This window comes from Mus musculus, chromosome 12, assembly GCF_000001635.26.
Source record: "Mus musculus strain C57BL/6J chromosome 12, GRCm38.p6 C57BL/6J".
Lineage (NCBI taxonomy): Eukaryota > Metazoa > Chordata > Mammalia > Rodentia > Muridae > Mus > Mus musculus.
The window spans coordinates 34,235,953-34,258,420 of NC_000078.6; the positions used below are offsets into that span (position 1 = coordinate 34,235,953).

The 22,468-nt window shown below is 39.7% G+C and overlaps 1 protein-coding gene across 27 annotated transcripts in view; it reads right to left on the reverse strand.

Moving 5' to 3' along the window:
- The window catches only part of Hdac9 (histone deacetylase 9), an 869,516-nt gene that overhangs the window by 188,373 nt on the left and 658,675 nt on the right, over positions 1-22,468 (reverse strand). For all 27 annotated transcript variants that reach the window (XM_030246984.1, XM_006515264.4, XM_006515266.1 and 24 more), the window contains one exon: positions 12,371-12,478. In XM_030246984.1, the coding sequence (XP_030102844.1) occupies positions 12,371-12,478 (108 nt within the window). The remainder of the gene's footprint in view (positions 1-12,370; positions 12,479-22,468) is intronic.

The following is a 22,468-nucleotide window of genomic DNA, read 5'->3' on the forward strand; positions in this document are numbered from 1 at the left end:
TATTGAGAAAAAAAACCCCAAATCTACAAACATAACAACTTCTTCAATTGTTGAAAAACAATAACATGGAACTCAATGTAAGCAGAAAAAATATTGAAGATAACACCAAGAAAATAGAAAAGATAAATAAAAAACCAACAGAGCAGAAGTTGTTGCATAGAGACAATCTATAACATTATCACAGTTGGGAAAGAGAACATTAACATTTAGTCAGTCTCTAGTGAAAATGTTCATCTCTTTCAAAAATTGTTTTTACTCTCTCATAAAGCACACATATGCTTAATGTATGACACAAGAGTTTTTAAAGTCAACTCCTTATATAAAATATTTACATATGGTCAATATATTGTTGGAAAAACATCTTAGTAGTGATTTTATTCATGAGAGAACAACATAGAAATTAATAAATAAACTGGGTAATGTTCATTCGGTAAAGTACAACTATATGCAACTACATTGCACATCACTATAATACCATACTAGGTAAGATGAGTCACAGAAATTTTAATAGAAGTATATATATATATATATATATATATATATATATATATATGTATATATGTATATATATATATATATATATATGTATATATATATATATATCACATACATTAATACATTATTAGTGTAGTTGCCACATAAGTGAAGTTCTACAATGGAAAAGAAAACAGGTTATAATGAGAAAAAAAAATCAAATTCCCATGTATACTGATTTTGAGGGAATTTGGGGAGAGATGTTTAGATATTTTACAACTTGTGGTGTAGGTAGGTAAGTCATTTTATAAAACATATTGTCTTAGTTGGATTTCTGTTGTGAGTAAAACACTGACCTAAAGCAACTTGGGGCAGAAAGGGCTAACTTGAGTTACATTTCCAGTCGTATCTCTCCTTCATGGACGTCAGGGCAGGAAATCAAGGTAGAAAGCTAGAGAGAGAAACTGAAGCAGGACCATGTAGCAGCATTACTTACTATTTTGTTCCCATGTCTTGCTCAGCTTGCTTTCTTATACAAACCAGGCCTGAAACCCAGGGCTAGCACCACCCACAGAGGACTGGGTTCTTCCACATCAATCATCAATCAAGAAATATAGCACAGACACAGTCACGGGGCGAATTTAATGAAAGTAATTTTTTAATTGAGGCTCCCACTTCTGAGGTGACCCTAGCTTGTGTCACGTTGCCAAAAACAAACTCTCGCACATACCATGTGGAGTTCTACTCAATATGAACTGCTCCTATACAAAGGAATCTACCTCGAATTGGGGGTGACTGGCTATAGTTAAGCATTTTGTCACTCTTATGGAGAAATCAAACTGCTATTGACTTGGAAGTTTTACCCCTGCTTGCTAACATCCATAAGTCTACACATTTCTGCTGAGTGTAGAAAATAATCAGTGGGTCTTAACCAGATGTGAACCTTGTGAGCTATAACAACACTGGCCTGACAAGGTATGTCCACCGGTGTATTGCTGCTATGAATGTTATGGGTATAACCAAATACTTTCTGATTGCATTTAAAGCCTGCTCCATAAGACAGAATTCCTGCCTGATACCATGGGCCAAAACCCCATGGTAGACTAGGACATAGGCTCTATTGGAGTTCCTTATACTTTTATTCTGCTAAATTGGCATAGTATTATTTTGCTCCTAAAGTACTGTTTATATCTGTACATTAATTCTTCTCTGTCACCACAGAGGCTTCTTTTTGCAGTAAATGGTGACTAACAGGGAGGACCAAGGTCAAGTGCAGAGACTAGAGACTATGTAGTACTCAGCTGTACCTGGGGCATTTATATCATCCCTGCCCCTCCTCCCCAAAGGTAAGGGATAATCATGAAAGAGAGGATGGGGAGGTTATAAAATCCAGTGGTAGTGAACATGTGTTGTAAAACAGCCTTTGCTGGACATGAACGCTCAGTAGCTATGATTGCATGCACAAGACCTATGTAGTTTCAAGCCAGACAGAATCTTAGTATGGATGCAGGAGGAGCTTATGAAGTTGCACACCAATCTGAAAGTGTATTGGCAACTTCATGCTGAGAAAAAGGCAGTTTCTCCAAGCATGTGGCCCCTGTGGAGCTACCCCATCCCTATATAGGGAGTCAATTTCCCAGGTCTGTGATTTGTCATACTTTTGAAAAGTAAAAGTTTTATTTTGATTAATGTATAAGTCATCAATTTCAAATATCAGAGTCACACCTAGTGAATATTTATTTCAACTCAAATAAAAGGTTTTATCTTGTGATTCCAAAAGATAAAGCAGAGAGACATCAAAGATAAGAAAATACAAAAACATTGTAATTGAAGAAACTCCTAAAATCTATTGGGAAGAAAAGAATCCCAGAACAAAGGATTCAAATATGAAGAAAACTGGCAGACAAGAAAAATGGTAAACATTTAGACAGATCAAATAGTCACAAATTAATTGATCTTCTGAACTAAAACGCAAGTATTATTGGAAATAGATCGAGTTATGCAATATTTATAAGGGATAGATCCAGCTGCGCATGGTGGCACACACCTTGAATCACCCCAGGAGGGAGGATCTCTGATGAGTCAAGATAGTGGGTTACAGGATACCTGGAGCTATGTATACAGACTGCATCCCCGAAACAAAAGAAAACAAAAACAATGAGAGAGAGAGAGAGAGAGAGAGAGAGAGAGAGAGAGGAGGGGTGGGGTAGAGATCTAGAATACAATAGTGGGGAAGTTTTAAAGTAAAATTACAGTAACTAATACACCAGGTTAATACTAGAAAAGTATTAACTATTAGAATAAACACACAGGCCTGTCATGATATTTGGAATCTTAAACTTGATACTTTAAAGTGGCCACCATAGAATCCTGAAAGGATCATATAATACCATATGGAACAGTGAAACAAGCAATTTAATCCCTCATGTTAGCTAAATACAGTGCCTCATACCTGGGATTCCTCTACTCAGACAAGTGAGGAAGAAGAATTTCTAGTTTGAGGTCAGCCTCAAACACAGTGAGATACACAGTGAGGTCCTGTCTCCCCAGAGACAAATCCCAAACCAAAACAAATAAGATCTTGTTAATTTTTAATTCCAGCGCATAGAAAGATGAGGCAAGTGGGTAGTTAAAAGTTTGAGGCCAACTGGATCTACCTAGTGAGATCCAGCTTAACCTGGAATCCAGTAAGAAACATTGTTCCAAAACTCCAATAAAATCAACCAAACAACAAAAGAGTATGTAGACACGTAAGTATACAAAACGTAGATTGAATGCTTAAATATAAAAACCATATCTTTTAAAGTAAAATAAAAAAGAATATTTTGGTGGGTTCATGGTTTGAAAGTAGACTTTAAACCAGACAGGAAAATAGGAAAACAGAAACAAACAAAACTCAAAAAACCAAAAAAAATCCTGAAATTGTCATTTTAGAATATCTAATTTTCAATAATAAGACATGTCACCAGAAGAAGAAAGTTATTACATGCAAGTATGATAACACATGTAACTTTTTTTTTAGTGTAACATTTTTAAATTTTGCTAAAATTGTACTGGAAATATAAAATGGGGAAAGAAATGCAAATTGTTTTACATTAAAGGAAGCTTGAATGGAATATAAAGTTTAATCCCATGTAGGGCCCTGTGAGCACACTTAAAACTCTTTTAAGATGGCCTCCTCTACACACACAAACACACACACACACATACACACACACACACACACACACACACACACACAAACACACACACGCTTGACTAGCACTAAAGATGTGGGAGTGAAAGGTTCAGGAGCCTGTATGTGTTCCTGGTGTGGAGACAGGTCTTTAGAATCTGTTTTCTACATGTTGTCTTTTTAAATTTTTTTTAAAACTATTGCTATTGTTCTTCCATTTCTAAGGTCTCTACAGCTTCATTGACTTTCTTTGTGAATTTTCTCTCTTTATTTTCTTAGTCCTTGCCCTATAGATCACAATTAACACTTCAACATTTTTTTAAATTAGGTATTTTCCTCATTTGCATTTCCAATGCTATCCCAAAAGTCCCCCATACCCACCCCCCACTCCCCTACCCACCCACTCCCCCTTTTTGGCCCTGGCATTCCCCTGTACTGGGGCATATAAAGTTTGCAAGTCCAATGGGCCTCTCTTTCCAGTGATGGCCGACTAGGCCATCTTTTGATACATATGCAGCTAGAGACAAGAGCTCCGGGGTACTAGTTAGTTTCATCAAGTTTAAACACTATCCTAGTTCCCAAAATATTCAAAGGCTTTGTTTCTTTTTGTTGTTGTTATTGTTGTTTTTTTGTTTCTTATGTAATCCATTTTGGATTGTCTTTTGTCCTAATAATCAGACAGGTTGTGTCTGCGTACATCACACACCAGTTATAAACTCAGACTTAGAATATTGTTCCATATCGTCCTCATTTAAGAGTATCAAACAATGGCCAGGCAGTGGTGGCACATGGCCCTTTAATCCAAGAACTCAGGAGGCAGAGGCAGAGGTAGGTGGATCTCTGTGAGTTAGAGGCCACCTGCCACCTGGTAGAGTGAGTTTCAGGACAGGTGGCAGAGAAACCTTGTCTTGAAGAAGAACAAAATAGAAAAAGAAAAAAGAAAAAGAAAAAAGAAAAAATAAGAAAAAGAAAAGTAAAGGAATTTCAAAAATGAGCCCATATTTATATTATAATTTGTAATGCTTTTATACTTATTTTTATTTTGGTAATTTGGGGGGATTCTAGTCATTATGTAATGTTTTTTTCATTATATTCTTAGAAACTCCCTTTAGTAATTTTTTAAAAATAAAGCTTGTTTCTAGCATGAAATTCTCTTAGCTTTTTTATAGCTTCAGCCCTAACTAATTTAAAGTTTATTTCTTCCAACTTCTCTCTGTCCCTCCCTCCCTCTCCCTCCTCTCTCTTCCTCCTTCCTTCCTTCTTTCTACCTCTCCCTCCCTCCCTCCCTCTCCTTCTCCCTCTTTCCATCCTCCTCCCTCCCTCTCTCTAAGTCTTTTTATTTAGCCCAGCTGGCTCTGAATGCAGAATCCAGGATGGTTTCTATCTCCCAACCTCCCTCTCTCCCTCTCCTATCTCTCTCCTTCCCCCCTCCCCCCTCTTCCTCCCTCCCCCTCTCCCTCCCTCCCTCCCTCCCTCCCTCCCTCTCCTTCACCCTCTTCCCCTCCCCCTCCCTCCCTCTCTCTAAGTCTTTTTATTTAGCCCAGCTGGCTCTGAATGCAGAATCCAGGATGGCTCCTTCTCTCTTCTTCAGCATAACTGACTGGTACCAACATGCCTTCATTTTCTGGAAGACTATTTTATGAAGATAGGCCTTAGCTAGTGACCTTTTTCTCACTATAAGTCACCACTGCTTCTGGGCTTCATAGCTTGTCATGAGATGTCAGCCATTAAATGAATCAAGGCTCCTGAGCACAGATGAGTTAACTTTCTTCTATAATTTTCAAGTTTATCTTTGTCTCACACAGTTACATTATGATATATCTAGGTGCAGATTTCTATTAGATTATACTACTTGCTGTTCACTGAGGGTTTTTTTTTTTTTGAGTATGTTGATTAACTCCTAAAAATCAAATTTGAGGAATTCTTGGCCATCATTCTTTCTGAAATGTTCTCTAATCCATTCTTAGAAGTCCTATCTTGTGTAGATTGGTAGATTTGATAATATCTTATTCTGCTTTTTTGAAATTCTACATATCTTCATTTCTATTTTTGAGACTAGACACTTCCAATTTTGCTATATTCAAGCTTAAGTTTCTCTGTCTACCTGTTTATATTTTATATTAAGCTCTCTTGGCATTTAAAATTTTTACATTAATATATTTTTAACCTCATAATCCCTGCTTGGTCTTAGGTTTATTTAATGTATTTTTAATTAATATTCTTTGCAGGAAATTATCTACTTCATTAATCTTTTATAATGACGTTTTGTTCTTTTTTTAAAAACATATTTAAATTATGTTTGTCTGCTAAGTCTGAGCTGAGCTACCTTTGGTACACAAATTACTGAGTCTTTTATTACCTTAAAATTTATTGTTCTTTGCCTCTCTACTTGTTGCTGTTGTGTTGTTGTTGTTGTTGCTGTTGTTTTTGTAAGGTAGACTTTTGGGAGCTTGCTTGGAAGTTCCAGCAGGGAAGTGCAGCCACTTGTATACCCTTGACCAAAGATGGTTCTCCTATATTCAGTGTAGATCATGCAGCTTCAGGAGAGGTGGGTAGTAGGGGTTGAGGGACAAGGATGATGGATGGGACACAGGCGCATGGAGAGGTGAGGGAAGGAAAGACCACTGGACTAGCCAACCCTGGTGCTAGTGATCAGTGGGTGACACATATTGCAGCCAGCTCTTTTCTAAAGGGGACTGGAGGAGCAGTAGATCTAGGAGAAAGGGAAGGAGGGGCATTGGGAAGAATGGAGGGAGAAAACACTGCATCGAGATGTATCATACAAGAGAAGGAAGAATAAACACAAGGACAAAAAGAAAAGTAAACTTTTAAAACAGGTGTGATGGAGTCTCTGAACATTAGAGCCCCACCTCTCTCTGGCGGTGTGTGTGTGTGTGTGTGGGGGGGGGTTATTTTAGTTGATAGCTGTTTTGTTTGGTAGTTTCCTGAACTACTTTTATAATGTCTGTTTTCTTTGCTGTATGCAGCACTGACTTTGGCTTTGTTAGCTTAGTGGCCTTAGTCTTTGTGATGGTGACCATGTGTATGTAAATGTGTTAGTGTGTCTATTTGGGCAGCTAACCTAGCCCTCCACTTCCTGTTTGAGCAGATGCTCAAAATCAGCTTGAATTGAGAGTTTAGGGCCTCTGTAGGTCTTTTCTGAGCTTGACCACAGCCCTGGGTATACACATAGCCACGTCTTGTCATTCTCGTAGCCTGCTAGGCTGTCAGGAGCCTGGTGCCTATGATTTCCCATACAGCTGTGCATCCGCTCACTGGAAGGTTTTGGATTGCCTTTTAGTTTCCAATAAATGCTTTTGAGAGAAAGGGCTTTAATACTGTGCGATTCCTGCGTGATTTCAAACAAGGAATAGCCTTTTAATCTTATAGGGAAGGACCAGACACAACAAATTAAAGTCATCTCCCTGGCAATCAGGTTCTAATGGAACGCCATGCTCATTGCAGCTGTAAAGCGTGCCAAATTCCTGGCCTTCTCCGAGAATGAGCATCGCTATGTGTTAGAGCTGCAGTGGTCCTGGGAAGCAAGATGGGGTGACTTAAGAGACCACAAAGCTCACTGTTCCCATAAGGATTCAGGGAATGTGCTTTTAACACAGGTTTCTGGAGTTGATGTCAGCCTTTTGATAATCTCCAGAGTTTCAAATATATTCATCCTGATGAATCTTACCAATTTTGCTATTGCCATGGCGTAAGCAAGAATTTACAGGCTACAAAGTGGTACTTTTGCTAACGTTCTTTTAGCAAAACTGCTTTGGAGTTCCACTTGGCGCTACCTACTAAAATTTACTATGTGGCTAACCTAGTAACTGGACATTCTTGTAATGCATAGTTTAGAACAGAAAGCATGCTCAAGTGTCCATGCAGTATTGTTCAAAGAACAGATGTTGGCTATAATAAAAACAGCACACAGAAGAATGAACTGAATATTTTAATGTAAAGGAATGCATTATTACTCAAAAAGTAAGTGAGTCACAGGTACATATCTGTATGCACACAGCTCCACAGTGTGATTTTTAAAGGAAGGAGAACAAAAGCAGAATACACAAATACAATTCTACTTGTTATAAAGCCCAAAATGTTCTAAACTATCAAAAAGTAAATGAGTAATGTTTTAAAATGCAGTAGATGGCTACTTGTGGTTCAGAAAGACAGGAATGATCTATCTGTGAGCAAATGTTAGCTTGATCAGTATTCTTCCTATTTCCTGAGGCAAATGAAGGAATGATGGAGAGCTTGCTATTTTATTGCCTTTTAAATTTAGATGGATTTATTTGTTTTAAAAAGATTATTTTTACTTTAGGTGTGTGAATGTTTTACCTGTACACTTCTTTTTTTTTTTTTTAATATAAGGCAATTTTGCTTTTAAAAGATGACAATAAGCAAATGACACTGTTTATTCTGAGGATGATTAGTCAAAAAGGGCTAAACATTAATTAATTAATTTGGATTTCAATCTAGATCCTAGTCAGATCTAGTGGCACATATGTTTAATCCCAGCACTGAGGAGGCAGAGGCAGGCAGATCGCTTGTGAGTTGAGGTCAGCATGGTCTACACAGTGAGTTCTACATGCATCATATGCATCTTTGATTTCCGCAGAGGTCCAAAGGGGGTGTCAGAACTTCTGGTTGTGAGCTGCCACTTTGGGGTTGGGAACCAAACCCAGACCCTCTGCAAGAGAAGTTGGGGGCCTTAACCACTGAACCATCTCTCTGGCTTCATCTTGTTTTTCATGTGTATCAAATAATTATACAAACAACAACAAAAAAAGAGGACTAAGCCACTTATTTGTACTACAGGAAGGGGCTAATGCAGTGGCTGGAAGAAAACAGAGGGTTCTGAAGTTTAGACTTTATTATGTGCAGGATCTGAAAGGATTGGTTGATGTCTTTAAGGAAGGGATCCTGCCAGGGGTATTTACTTCAAGGGGACTTAGTAAGTATAGGGCACACCACAAGCAAACTGACTTTAGTAGTCACTCAAGGAATGTTAACATAGTGACAAGACATGGCAGTATGCACTCAAGCACAAGAGAGATCGTCTGTTAGACAGTCGGACAGTTTGGCATTTGTTGTCATTTCTGAATAAGTGGTGGAGGCTCTTCAAACATGTGCAACATTTTCAAAGTCGCATCAGAATAAACCCCTATAGGAACTCTTGAAATATACTTAGTAGGTATCTATTTAATGAGCTTAGCAAGTATTCACTTTTAGAGGTATTTCTTCATTCCATGTCTACTGTCTATAATGCTCTATAAATTCAGTTTAAGATACCATTTGCTCACAGCTAGATCATTCCTGTCTTTCTGAACCACACATAGGCATCTACTGCATTAAAAAAATTACTCACTTACTTTTGGATAGTTTAAAGCATTTTAGGCTTTATAAAAAATAGAATTTTATTTGTGTATTCTTCCGGTATACCCAAAATTCCAACATTTTCAGAATGTGTGTGTCCCTTGCTACTGAAAACTAATTTGGGAATCTGTAGATCTGAGAAAAAGTGTGTGTGTGTGTGTGTGTGTGTGTGTGTGTGTGTGTGTGTGTGTGAGAGAGAGAGAGAGAGAGAGAGAGAGAGAGAGAGAGAGAGAGAGAGAGAGGATGTGTCATGCTAAAAAGCCAGTAAGGTTGAAGTGTTTCATCATTTTCTCTCCACTCTGCTGAGCATTTCCATTTTGTACTAAGATTATACCAGTTTACTGCTATAGTTTGTGGCATGTGCTATATTTAAATGTTAATTTGAAGCCCTTCATCTTTGCTGGATTCCCTCTTGGAATGCTACTGGCTTATTAGTCTCCCCATGCAAGAAGGACAGAGCATCTCAGTAGTGAGTGGAATAGTCCATGTCAAGTGAATATTCAAGGTTTGGTCCAGGTAGCTTTATCTTTGTTGTTTTGCTTTTCTCTGTGTGTTCTGGAATAATGTTGTATCTCTTATAGTCCCTATGGCCTCCCATCTGGCTCATCTCTCGGTTTATCACTTATCTAAGGCCCACCATGCTGGCAAAAAGCTCTTAACTATTTTTATACTTTCTAAGATAAATATGTACTATTTTAAAGAGGTAAGATTATGCTATGCCAGTGGTAATTCATTAGAGTTTATATTTTCTAGGAAAGTGGGTAAAACATGTGAGAACTGAATACAGAGCGAATGACCAAAAAAAGGTGGATTTTAAATTATTTTCCCTTTGCTATTCATTGCCATAGTATTACTTAACAGTGTGCTAAAATAAGCATTCCCATTGCTTCCTGGGATCAGAATCCACAGGCCATGAACACAACACCCTTATCCTGCAGGCCTACTAGGCTGGACAGTGGCACCTGTGACAGGTAAGTAGAGGGCACTTCTGGTTGACTAGGGGTTCACAAATGTAACTCTAGCTTAGGTTTTAAAAAAAATTCTCCACAGTGTCTACAAGTCATTTTTGTTTTCTATTTTTCAAATGTGGTTTCCCTGTTCCCAAATCGGCAATTATCGGGGGTTCATTCATGCTTGGCAACATGGAATTGGTGCCTATTATGGTCCTGTATTCTTCCTTCCTTCCTTCCTTCCTTCCTTCCTTCCTTCCTTCCTTCCTTCCTTCCTTTCTTTCCTTCCTTCCTTCCTTTGTTCTTTTAATCAGAAAGATAAATTAACTCTAAAATCGGTAATGTTCACCAAAGCAATTTGAACTTTGATTTGAAATACGTACTTATTTTGTATACTGAAGCTACATGGTGGAGACTCAAACCTGATTTTCTCATCTGCAAACAGCTCAGTGTCAGCATTGATAACCTCTTCAGACCTGCTTGGTAGCAGGTCAGGAAACAAAGCCCAGAAAAGCTATGAAAATCTGCAAAAGGTACGGGAACAAGATGAGGTGCCTGGGCCAACAGACCGTTTTTCAATATCTTCTATACTTTCTTCTAAAAGCATGCCTACTGTCTGTTTAACAAGGAGGAAAAAGGGCATCTGTAGGAATTCTTTCTCTTAACATAAATAAAACCATGTTAGTACAGCTGGTGGTCAGTGTGTCCGTAGTACAGTGTGCTGACGCTTTGTTTGTAACTGGCCATTTGAAATGATTACCTGCTAAAAATGGAATTATTTGTTTCATTTTCATCACTCACAAATTTGTGTATTCAGCCCAGTCCAGGTTTTCTAGACTGTATGAATTCTAATTAAGAAGGCTTCTAAATTATCAATTAAAAATTCTCAAGCTGAAAGCAATTAGGAATCGTCAATGTTAATATAATAAAATCTCTTGACATCAAATGTGGGTAGGGCAACAACACACTTACAAATTGTAATATGTAGTCAGTCTATTGATATCCACTTGAATCCTTTAGAAAACAAGATTCTCAATTATTCTTTAAGTATGTCAACTTCTCATAATACATGACATCACTCAGATAAGAATAATTATCCCCAAGCCATTACAGGGGACAGCAAAGCCTGCCCAGAAAGTTGAATCTTTCTGACCTTTACATTTATCTTTTGCAACGATAAAGTCTAAAAATTAACTGCTACATTCATTAATGGCCCCATTAATCCCCTAGATGAGCAGTTAATGTCCAGAGGCTAAATCTTGTCAAATGCACACAGGCATGTCTTTTAAAACAACAAAACCCCCACAATCTCCTCATCAAAGCTCATTTCTATAAATTCTGACCCCCGGGAAAGATGACACCATAGTTTATGATGCTGACCTACATTTTAAATCACAAGATTCTGGCATAAATGGAATAAAAAATTCATTTAACATGAAGAAAAATAATCTTTTTTTAGATTTTACCTTAGATTTACAAAACACAAGGTGCATATGTTGCTGGTCATAATAGATTTCCCTCAAGCCTTAGAGTTGCTAAAAATACCAGATCAATCACCATAGCAGATCACATTATGAAGTGTGTGAACTAGTGCATTAAAAACTGTGTTAGCACCAACAAAGTTTATTGGGGTAGCTACATTCAAGACACACATGGTGGACCTTTAAATAGCACTGTTAAAATACCAAATAAAATGTCAATGTCTGTCAGGTCTCTGGCTTTTATAAATTGTTTAGACTGGAAACGTTGGGGTTTGGACATTGTTCTTTTCATAGGATGTAGAAAAGAAGAGACCATAAAAGAAAAGAACAATAAAGCATAGCTCATTTTTGAAGTTCTTTCATGGAAAAACATACTCTGGATCGTTGCTCCCCTAATCAACGATTTCCTTCTTCCTCTCAGTCCTTCCGTTGTCGTCTGGTATTTGACTTTCTCCCCCTCCTCTCTCTGGGTGGTATTTTCAGCTTATACATACTACTCAGTAACCAGAGTTTTTAAGTCATTTCAAAAGAGACCGTATGGATTGCGTGACAGATTTTATGCACGCATGCAAGCACGCACGCACGTACGCACGCACACATAGAGAACATGGTATTTTAAACATGGACCCCGGTTTTGCTTACCATTTCTATGGTCTTACACCATACACCAGTATGATCTGAATACAGAACATTCTGGAGAGGAGGAAGGCTCTTCAAGCAGGACGGTCACCGACTATTTACAGAGTTCTGCTCATACCTCAATGGTTATCTCCTCCCTCTGTCTTCTTCTCCGTATTACGCGCCCCTCTCACCTCCCCCCGCCCCCCCCCTCCCCGGGCCATTTCCCAAACAACAACATCTCTATTTCAGCAACTTCTCTAGACTTCCCACACTTAATGCAACCCAGACCTCACCTTCAGCTCTCCTGAGGCCACTTTGGAAGCCAGCTCAATGACACAGCCAACAGCCATGCGTGCAGCACCGGACGAGTGCAGCTCATTCCAAATGGTGTCACTGTCCACCTGAGCAAACAGGCAGCAGGGTCCAAAAAGGAGAGAAAAGGAAAAGAGAAGAGAAGGGTGAGAAGGAGGGTGGGGGAGGGGACGAGAAAGAAAAACCAAATCTGTGAGGAAGGGCTGGCAGAGTAAAAGCCTATGTACAAAAACATTAGTCTTCCGTCCTGGCCAGCTGAAAAGGCCTTCTGGACATGGCTTTGCTTATACTTTTTCTCTGCACTGAGTTCTCCAATGGAAACACATTCCTGCCATGCCTCACTGCCATTCCCTGTTTAGATTTCTCATTACAAATAGCATTACATAGGCCAGATCTGGCTTAGGGACAGGCCTACTAGAAACCAGGCACTGGCAGTAGGTAAAGCAAAAACCAAGAGCACTTAGTTATACATAAAAATCGGATTTGCAAGTGCTGCAGGGAGAGAACACTGCTCCGACTGCAGGTTTATCGGGAGCCAAAGACAAGGTTTAGACAGGTACCAGTAGCTGGCCACGGGCAGGAAGTAGTAACCACAGCTGAGCCCCAAGGATGCAAGGGCTGTGTAGATTTCTCGCTTAAGACGTTAGCTAGAGTGAACTGGGACTTGGATCACGATGGAGAGGTTTAATTCTTCTCAGGATGGGTACTGTTTAGAGCCTAGTTTCAGCGCAAACTGGATTTCCTAAAATGCACAGCTGCCTCTGTCTTTGAGTACCATCATGGAAGTATGTCCTTCACTCTTGAAATGTCGTTGGTTCTCCCCCCCCACCCACCCACAATAAGAACATACATATTGAGGATATTAAACGTGCAGTCATAGTGGTTTTAACTGTAATATATGTTGCTTATTGTATGTATAAAGCATTTTAAAACATTGAAAAACCAGCACCAAATGATAGGCAGCTCTGATCTCAGAGTGTGTGAGTCACAGGAAGTATTTAAGAAATGAGATTAAATGTTTATGAACATAAATATCAAACCTTTGTGAGTGGGCCAAAGAGGATATCCTGTATAAAACCAAGCTTTTGCTTCAAAAAATTGAGAATAAGTCAAAGGGCTAGTCACATGAAAAATGGAAATAAATAAAAATAAGGCATATTTACAAAGCCCTAGTAGGTTTCCTGAGTAATATCACTTATCTATTCTTTTCTCCTGTGCTCATTATTGGCTTAATAAGTCATGGCAAGGTATCAACAATACAACCAAAACCACAATCATATTGTTCTCAAGGAGTACTGGACACAGAGATATCCAGTAGATGCTTGAGGTTCTGGCCTCTTTCCAAATAGCTGTGTCTCCAAGCTGTCAATAAGGAATAAAAGAAACAAAGGAACAAAAACAAAAATCATGAGAACTATATAACCACACAGACAAACAAATATGCACACAGGAAACAAGGTCATCTAAACAGGATGGCTATAAAGACAGAAACGTATAATGCCAATCTGGTTGGGGAGACACCCTGGTCTTTTTATTAAATGTGGGTTACACTAGTTAATCTCTGCACCCCATATTTCTTATCCATGAAAATATTTTAGGCATCATCTGATAGCTCGGAGGTTAAGAGCACATACTGTCCTTTCAGAGGATCTGAGTTTGGTTCCTGATAACCACACAGCATGCATTCACACAAACACACACACACACAAAGCTGTTGTAGAATAATTTTGAAGGACACTGTATGGTCTAAAAGCATTCAGCTGAGTTTGGAATCAACCTTTTAGTTACAGCAGCAACATCTGCTCAAGAGCCAAGACCCTACTGAATGAGTGAATGCACTCACTGACCCTCTTAAAGAAAAGCAGCATCTTTTACTGCTATAAGCAGGTATTTGAGATTCATGAGGCTATGGTCTCAGCACTCTATGCTGAAAAATAAATCTTGGGATTGGCTTTGTGTTAAACAGTTTATAACCAGTTTTTATTTATATCACTACACACATGCTAATACCAGGAGCATCACTTCCACAAGGGCACTGTGATTTCAGCTACTACAGGATTTCTTGACAAGATGGTTGAGTTCACCAACCGAGGATGTATAAGAGATATCCAGGTCTATAATGGATGTGAAAAGAGCAAGAAGACTTGAGATGGACACATTACAGGGCTAGGATCTGAAGCAAATGCAATGCAGTAATGAGAGAAGCAGAAGTTAGAGAGCCTAGCCCTGGACAGTCTGGGGCGTTAGCTTATGGAAGTTGAAACACCATGACAGAGTATGCAGTGAATGAAAGATAATGTAGGATGCAATAGAAAGTAAAGCAAGAGAGGAAAGAAATTGAGACAGAGCAGGGAGTCACTCTGGTGGACACATTAGCTACTTAGCACGATCTCAATGGGATTATTAACACGTTCAAGGGAGATACTTACAAAAGAGAATCACTCTATCTTAAGAACGTGTTTGATTATTTTTCTTTCCATGCTTTTGAACTTCTTTATCCACCCACCAACTCACTTACAAGAATGTTTGTGTATGTATATATGTGTATGTGTACACTGTATGTCTGTATTAGGGAGTCACTAGTGTGGAATTCAAAAGGAAGATTTGGATTCATATGTAGAAAATATAAAGAGACAGACATTTAGGAAAGTATTGGTGCTAATGCTTATTAATACCAATAAGCATATAAATTAAAATTTTATGGCACAGGAAGATTTTTTCCTAATTCTGTCACATATCAAAAATTATGTTTGTTTGCCCCATATTGTCTATGTTAATGGGTTCTGCTCCCTGCTTCCCTAATTGATCATGTAAGAATGGATTTTTGCCACCTGTGACTCTCTGACACCTACCTCATGTCTTGGGTTGTGTAAGGGAAATTATGGGAGGAAGAAAGACTTAAAAGATGTCCTTCTGGTCCTGAGAGATGAGACACAAGCAGGCCCAAGTGTATAATGGAGGCTGTGAATTAGGGAGCAGCATGGGGACAAATGAGACGGACAAATGTTCCAGGTAAATTCACAAAGTGGTTATAGAGGAAAGAGTCTGCATTCACACTTGATCATTTGTAGGGATACCTACACTGAACTTTGGATACTTGTTGATAAGCTTATAACAAGGTCAGAAGGCAACCGAGGGTCACACTGCTGCATTTCTAAGGTGTGCTCCCTGTGCAGTAGGAATGGAAGTTCCAATGCCCACGATCAACTGAGGCAGGACTGGGACAGAGCCTACTGAGTAGATTAACTACAACTTGCCCCAAATGGAGTTCATAATGGCAACTCAGAAGAGCCTAATATGAGGTGAGGTAAAGTAGCTGAGGCCCAGGAGTTCTGCCAAACTTCCAGACTGCAGAGAAATCAGAAATCAAATATCAATCAATAGAAAACTCAGCTTCAGATTCACAAGACCAGAAGTAATCAGGTTGCCGGGGAAACCTGAGTGTTCAGAGAACAGCATGAGGATTCAAAGGCCCCTTCAGGTCTTCAGCCTTCCTCAAGCATCCAAATGTCACCTCTAGAGAAAATAAAACTCTAAGAGACTGAACTATTGCTTCAATAGGCTTAAATAGATCATAAGTGGGTCTTAAAAATAAGGAGTTTTTATCTGAAAGAAGGGGTTAAAGGTGGAAGAAATTGGTGTGTTATTACTTGGGAAGATCAGTGTAACTGGGAGAATAAAGAAGTGTCCACTTGGCACTGTTAAGAGAGTATAAACAATGCCCCATCTTGTTTTCCTTTTCAGTTTTGTTTATTTATTTTGAGGCATGGTCTTGCTAACAGTGCCAGGTTGGCCTGGAAATCGCAATCCACCTGCTTCAGCCTCCTAAGTACAGGGTTTGGAGGTGTTTACTATAATTGCTAGCTTTAGCTGGGTGATCTTATTATTACCAGTGTCAGTACTGCATCGTTGTGTATTGATGTACATGCTCAGCAAGTCCTCTAACACCGAGCTACACCTCAGCCTCTATACAATTCTCAGCGGCAGAATATTACTTGGCTGTATCCCAGGGGAATATATCTACCCAGGTTCTGAACAGAGCCTCTAAAGGCTATTCTATGCATGCAGACAAGTGGGGTGTCATTGTATATTGCTGGTAATAGAACAATACTCAGAAACTATCCTCCCAGATCCTCTGAAGTATTTATCAAGCTTTCTTTTGTACTTCATTTTAGTAAATGGGGTATTTTCACCTTTGACATACTTCCTTGAATCAGATGTAATGTCAAGGTGTGGTCCAAAATAAAATCTTCCTTCCTTAAACTGCTTTTGGCAGGGCATTTTATTTCAGCGATAGGAAAGTCAAATAAACAAAAAAGAAAAACACACAAAGAGATTTGCTGAGAAATGGTAGAACTCTGATTTTGGGTGAAAGTCCTTTGACCTTGAACCGAGAACAAGATTTAGTTATCTGCTGGGGACGCACAGTCTCTGTCCTGGTGATACAATTGTAAGGAAAAGAGAAAGAAGATTGGAAGGAAAACTATGGCTTAGTAGGTCAGAAGAATAATGTCCTTTGTGTTATGGTGGCTGAAAGACTTAAGGTAAAAATTATAATGGGCAAAATATTTACTCTTTATAAAAAGAGAAGATGATGTAAAGAATGCTGGTATCAGTTTTTAAGTGCACCCTGAAGAGAAGGAGAGGCCACCCTTTCTACATCTCTATGGGCCACAAAGCTAAGGGCACCTGGAAGGACAGAATCTCACCCTCTCATCAGCAGCGGTAAGGCAATAAAGGAAAAGGCAAAGAATAGGAGATGGATGCAAAGTCCTGCATTCAATCCACTGTGCACGGTTCATGTCTGTCAGTATCCGAGGCTTTTAAAATAAATAGGAAAATGGCATATATAAGGAATTCTAATAGGAGAAATAAAAGCCAGTAAAGAACTAAACAATTACCTTAAGAAACATCCACAAGCCAGGCATGGTGGTTCTCACTGTAAATCTCTGCCTTTGAGAAGCGAAGACAGGACTGGCATGAGTTCAAGGCTGCCAAGTAAAACTGAGCCTCAAAAATGGGGTGGCAGTGGGAGCTCAGCAGTTAAGAGCACTGGCTGTTCTTCCAGAGGACCTGGATTCAATTCCCAGCACCCACATGGCAGCTCACAGCTGCTTGTAACTCTAGTGTCACAGGGCTTCTGATGTCCTCTTCTAAACTCTATGCAGCAGAGTGCCAGGCATGTGCATTTAAAGGCAAAATATCCATATATATATTACATATCATATATCATCATATTTCATATATTATATATAATAAAGATGTGATCTTCAAAAATATAAAAAAGAAATAAAAAATACATACATACACACACACATATGCAAACAAACCCAGCTACTTCCCAATACTACCCATATCTGAAAGAGTGACATGTCCCACTCTCTGCCTGTCAGTTAAGAGAATGTACGATTAGAGGCTAAAGAGCAAACTTGCCTATGGAGCCTGTAGGGTTGACAAGGCTCATTCACTCAGTCAAAGCAGAACAGCATCAAGGAAATACAGACTGGGAATCTAGTGTGGATTGTTTATATTTTCAGCAGTATCTCTACATTCCCCACCTCTGAAGTTCGTTGGTTCCTGTTATTTGAAAGTAGAGATGGCACTAGTCATGGTAGTGTATTTCAGCTACAGGTATTGAGAACTTATTATGGTCAGTCTACCTAGTCTAGCTTGTAAGTTTTCCAGCCATCACTGATATAAGTACTATTACTAAGCAGAGTCATAAACAAAGTACATAGAGGTGATTCCATTACTAACTAGGGAAACTGCAGAGAGGACTCAGGACACTGGATTGCTTAATTATATTGATCCTTATGATGACAAAAATCAAGACGGCTTATTAAAGAAGATTCTAATCATATTTGCAGAATCTAAAAAATCCTTAACTAATTCGTATTACATTCTGTAACATCCATGTATTTTGTGTTTAACATAGTTTAACTTTACACTGTTAAGCTTACTAAAATATTTTTTTAATTAGGTATTTTCCTCGTTTACATTTTCAATGCTATCCCAAAGGTCCCCCATACCCACCCCCCCAATCCCCTACCCACCCACTCCCCCTTTTTGGCCCCGGTGTTCCCCTGTACTGGGGCATCTAAAGTTGGCAAGTCCAATGGGCCTCTCTTCGCAGTGATGGTTGACTAGGCCATCTTTTGATACATATGCATGTAGAGTCAAGAGCTCCGGGGTACTGGTTAGTTCATATTGTTGTTCCACCTATAGGGTTGCAGTTCCCTTTAGCTCCTTGGGTAATTTCTCTAGCTCCTCCATTGGGGGCCGTGTGACCCATCCAATAGCTGACTGTGATCATCCACTTCTGTGTTTGCTAGGCCCCGGCATAGTCTCACAAGAGAGAGCTATATCTGGGTCCTTTCAGCAAAATCTTGCTAGTGTATGCAATGGTGTCAGCATTTGGAAGCTGATTATGGAATGGATCCCTGAATATGGCAATCAATAGATGGTCCATCCTTTCGTCACAGCTCCAAATTTTGTCTCTGTAACTCCTTCTATGGGTGTTTTGTTCCCATTTCTAAGAAAGGGTAAAGTGTCCACACTTTGGTCTTCGTTCTTCTTGAATTTCATGCGTTTGGCAAGTTGTATCTTATATCTTGGACTGATAAGTGGATATTAGCCCAGAAACTTAGGATACCCAAGATATAAAATATTTTTTTAAAAATCAAATGTTTTTGGCCATTTGAACCTGGCATATTTGGGGTTTCCTATATTACTTGTTTATTTTATTTATTTACTTATTTATTTATCTTTGTCAACATATAGCTGGGATTCTCAGCGAAGGTGATTTTATTTCTTCAGTCCATTCGTTGACCTCTTGAAACATGCTTTTATTATTATGTCTGAGGGACATTTCTGTTACTGGATTCTGATGGGAAGAAGGTGAGGAGGATGTGCAATATCCAAATAGCCACAGGGCAGTTCTGTGAAAACTAATGTTTGTGAACTACCCAAGGTTCTTGAAATAACTAGGAAAAGTATTGTCTTGAAGAATTCTAATTGTATATGTGTATATGAAAGTAATCTAAATGGAGTCACTAAAGATCAGGGGAGAGAAAGCCCCAGCTAGTCACCTTCCATCATCAAATGAAACATCAATGCCAGGATGTGGGTTACATCAATTCAAACTGTTGACAAAAAGGAGCCCCGAGAACAACCCAGCTATTGCTCTCTCAAACTGATGGCAAAGCCTTATTTTTAAAGAAAATTCTTACGTAACTAATCAAATACAGAGCGGTCAAGCTGATTCCTACCCAGATCTTTCACCTCTACTTACTAGTGTTCATAGTACTGGAAGGTATTCTTCATACTACCAGAGGTAGAAGGTAAAAACCAACCCAGCTACAAACCTTAAAATCTGCACCAGTGACCTTCGATATTCTGTTGCAGTTTTGTGGGAGTAACCAACCAATGTGTGATTTGACTTAAGGTTTACTCCATGAGATAGAAAATCAAACCCAACACTTGGCCACTTGACTGGGCAGGAGCCTGGGTCTAGAAAGGTCAGAGACTGAGGGGAAAACAGATACTATCCCTCTGCTAAAGAACTATAGCAACGAAATGACTCCTAAGGGCACTCTGCTATTCTTGTAGATCAGTGCCCTCCTCAGCTATCATCAGAGAAGCTTCCTCCTGTACGGAGACCACAACTACACAATGTTCAGAAACCTTGGAACACTCAGCCATAAAAGGGATGTCACCATCTTTCCCTGCAGGGCTCAGAGAACTCTAAGGAAGACGAGGCAGAAGGAGAATAAGAGCCAGAGGGAATGCAGGACCCTAAGGAATCACGGCTTTCTAGACACGACAGGACTGGTGTACATATGACCTCACAGAGACCATGTCAGATTGCATGGGGCCTGCATGGATATGTACCAGATGGAGACCTAGAGCTGAAGGGGAAACAGACACTCACTATAGCTACAATCCCTAACCTAACACAGAAGTTCTCTTCAATTGGCATCCGTTTGCAAAGCAGTCTCACTGGGTATACAAAACATACTTGGGAAGGCCTCCTGCCCCATAGGAGTTGGCCAACACAAAATGAATCCAGTGGTAGTTGTGGAGTTTCTATGTCTCATAATGCATAGTCTGGGCTATTTTTCTTTTATTTTCTTGTCTTTTTCTAACCTTACAGGTTGTACTGGCTGGTTTTGTGTGTCAACTTGACACAAGCTGGAGTTATCACAGAGAAAGGAGCTTCAGTTGGGGAAGTGCCTCAATGAGGTCCAGCTGTGGGGCATTTTCTCAATTAGTGATCAAGGGGGAAGGGCCCCTTGTGGGTGGGACCATCCCTGGGCTGGTAGTCTTGGGTTCTATAAGAGAGCAGGCTGAGTAAGCCAGGGGAAGCAAGCCAGTAAGGGACATCCCTCCATGACCTCTGCATCAGCTCCTGCTTCCTGACCTGCTTGAGTTCCAGTCCTGACTTCCTTGGTGTTGAACAGCAGTATGGAAGTGTAAGCTGAATAAACCCTTTCCTCCCCAACTTGTTTCCTGGTCATGATGTTTGTGCAGGAATAGAAACCCTGACTAAGACACACGTTTTTTGCTTCTATATTATAGTTTCAGATTTTGTAGGGTTTTTGATTGGGGGTTATTTCTGTGTGCATGAGTGGATGCATCTCTGCCTCTGTATGTGTTTCTTGTGCTTTTTACTTGGCTCTTTTTTCCTCCCTGTTTGTTTTGCCCTATTTTTGATTTATTTGTTTGTCGCTTGATTGTTTTCTAGAAACAGAGATAAGCAAAAGTATAAATTTGGGTGGGTGGGCAAGTGGGAGGATCTGGGAGGAATTAGACTAGGGGAAACTATAATCAGAATATAGTGTATGGGAAAAAACCTATCTTTAATTTAAAAAATAGAGTTCTATTGGAGGAAAAGTAATAGAGAGACATTTTGACGACTTGGTAGCTAAGAGCACTTTTGATAAGCCTATGATATAAATTTGACCACCAGAGCTCCCATGGTGGAAGGAGGGACCCAACTGAACTGACAGATTGTTCCCTGATATCCACATGTGTGCCATGCCTGTGTGCCCTCCCCCCCCCCAGTACACACAAATAAAGAACTACATGTAATAAAAACATTTAATGAATCACAGCTCCAAAGTATCAGTGCTGCTGAGTTGAGAGAATCCTGCCATGGCATACAGAGGCATATGAACAGGGGTGCTGCCTCCCCAAAGTGGAAGCTAGAAACTCAAGGTTATCTTCTTCCTCTAGTAAACGAGGTCACTTCCACAGTGTGTGCTTTATACACAGTGTGTGCTTTATACACAGTGTGTGCTTTATACACAGTGTGTGCTTTATACACAGGCTCCTTCCATAATCATGGCGTCCTCACTTTTTTTCATTAGCTCCACTCCTTCAGTAATCAGCTGTGGGCTATGTCTCTTATGTCTCCCCTCTGACCCCCTTTTAGCCTCCTCTCTTCAGGTAGGGATGCCAAACACATAGTACTAATTCCATCTATTCCTAACAACTGCCCTTGTCCTTTCCCCTTCATCTCTCAGCCGGGAGCCCAGACTCTGATCACCAACTCCATCCATCCCTTCCATTCTAGGATACCTCCTGTCTAAAGAAGGAGCATAATATCCATACCAGCAACTTCACCTCCACCCTCCACCCCTACTTGTCTGAGGACCAGTTGCCTGGCACCTGGCTTGCAACCCCTCTTCCTGTCTTTTCTTGTCAGGTAGGGATTTTGGCTGCCTATGCTCTACCTCACTAGCACTCGTTGCCTGGGGAAAAATCCTAAGCACTTCTCTTTCTCCAGTCTCTTATAGATGGTCAGCCTCTGGGCTTAAGCATCACATTTAGCCTTGGCTGAAGTGAAACTATTGATACTACACTAAAACACCAGCACTGAATTGTCCAAAGACTGAACCCAAGCTGAATACTGTCAGTCCATTACCTGACAAGTCGTGGTAATATTTAAGAGAGCTTCAGACATCTACTTAAAGGAGAAAAAAGATTTACAAACCATGAAACACTACCAATAACATAGCTCCAGAATGTCTAGAACAATCCTAATTCCTATTCTGAATAACCAAAGCAACAAGTCGCTA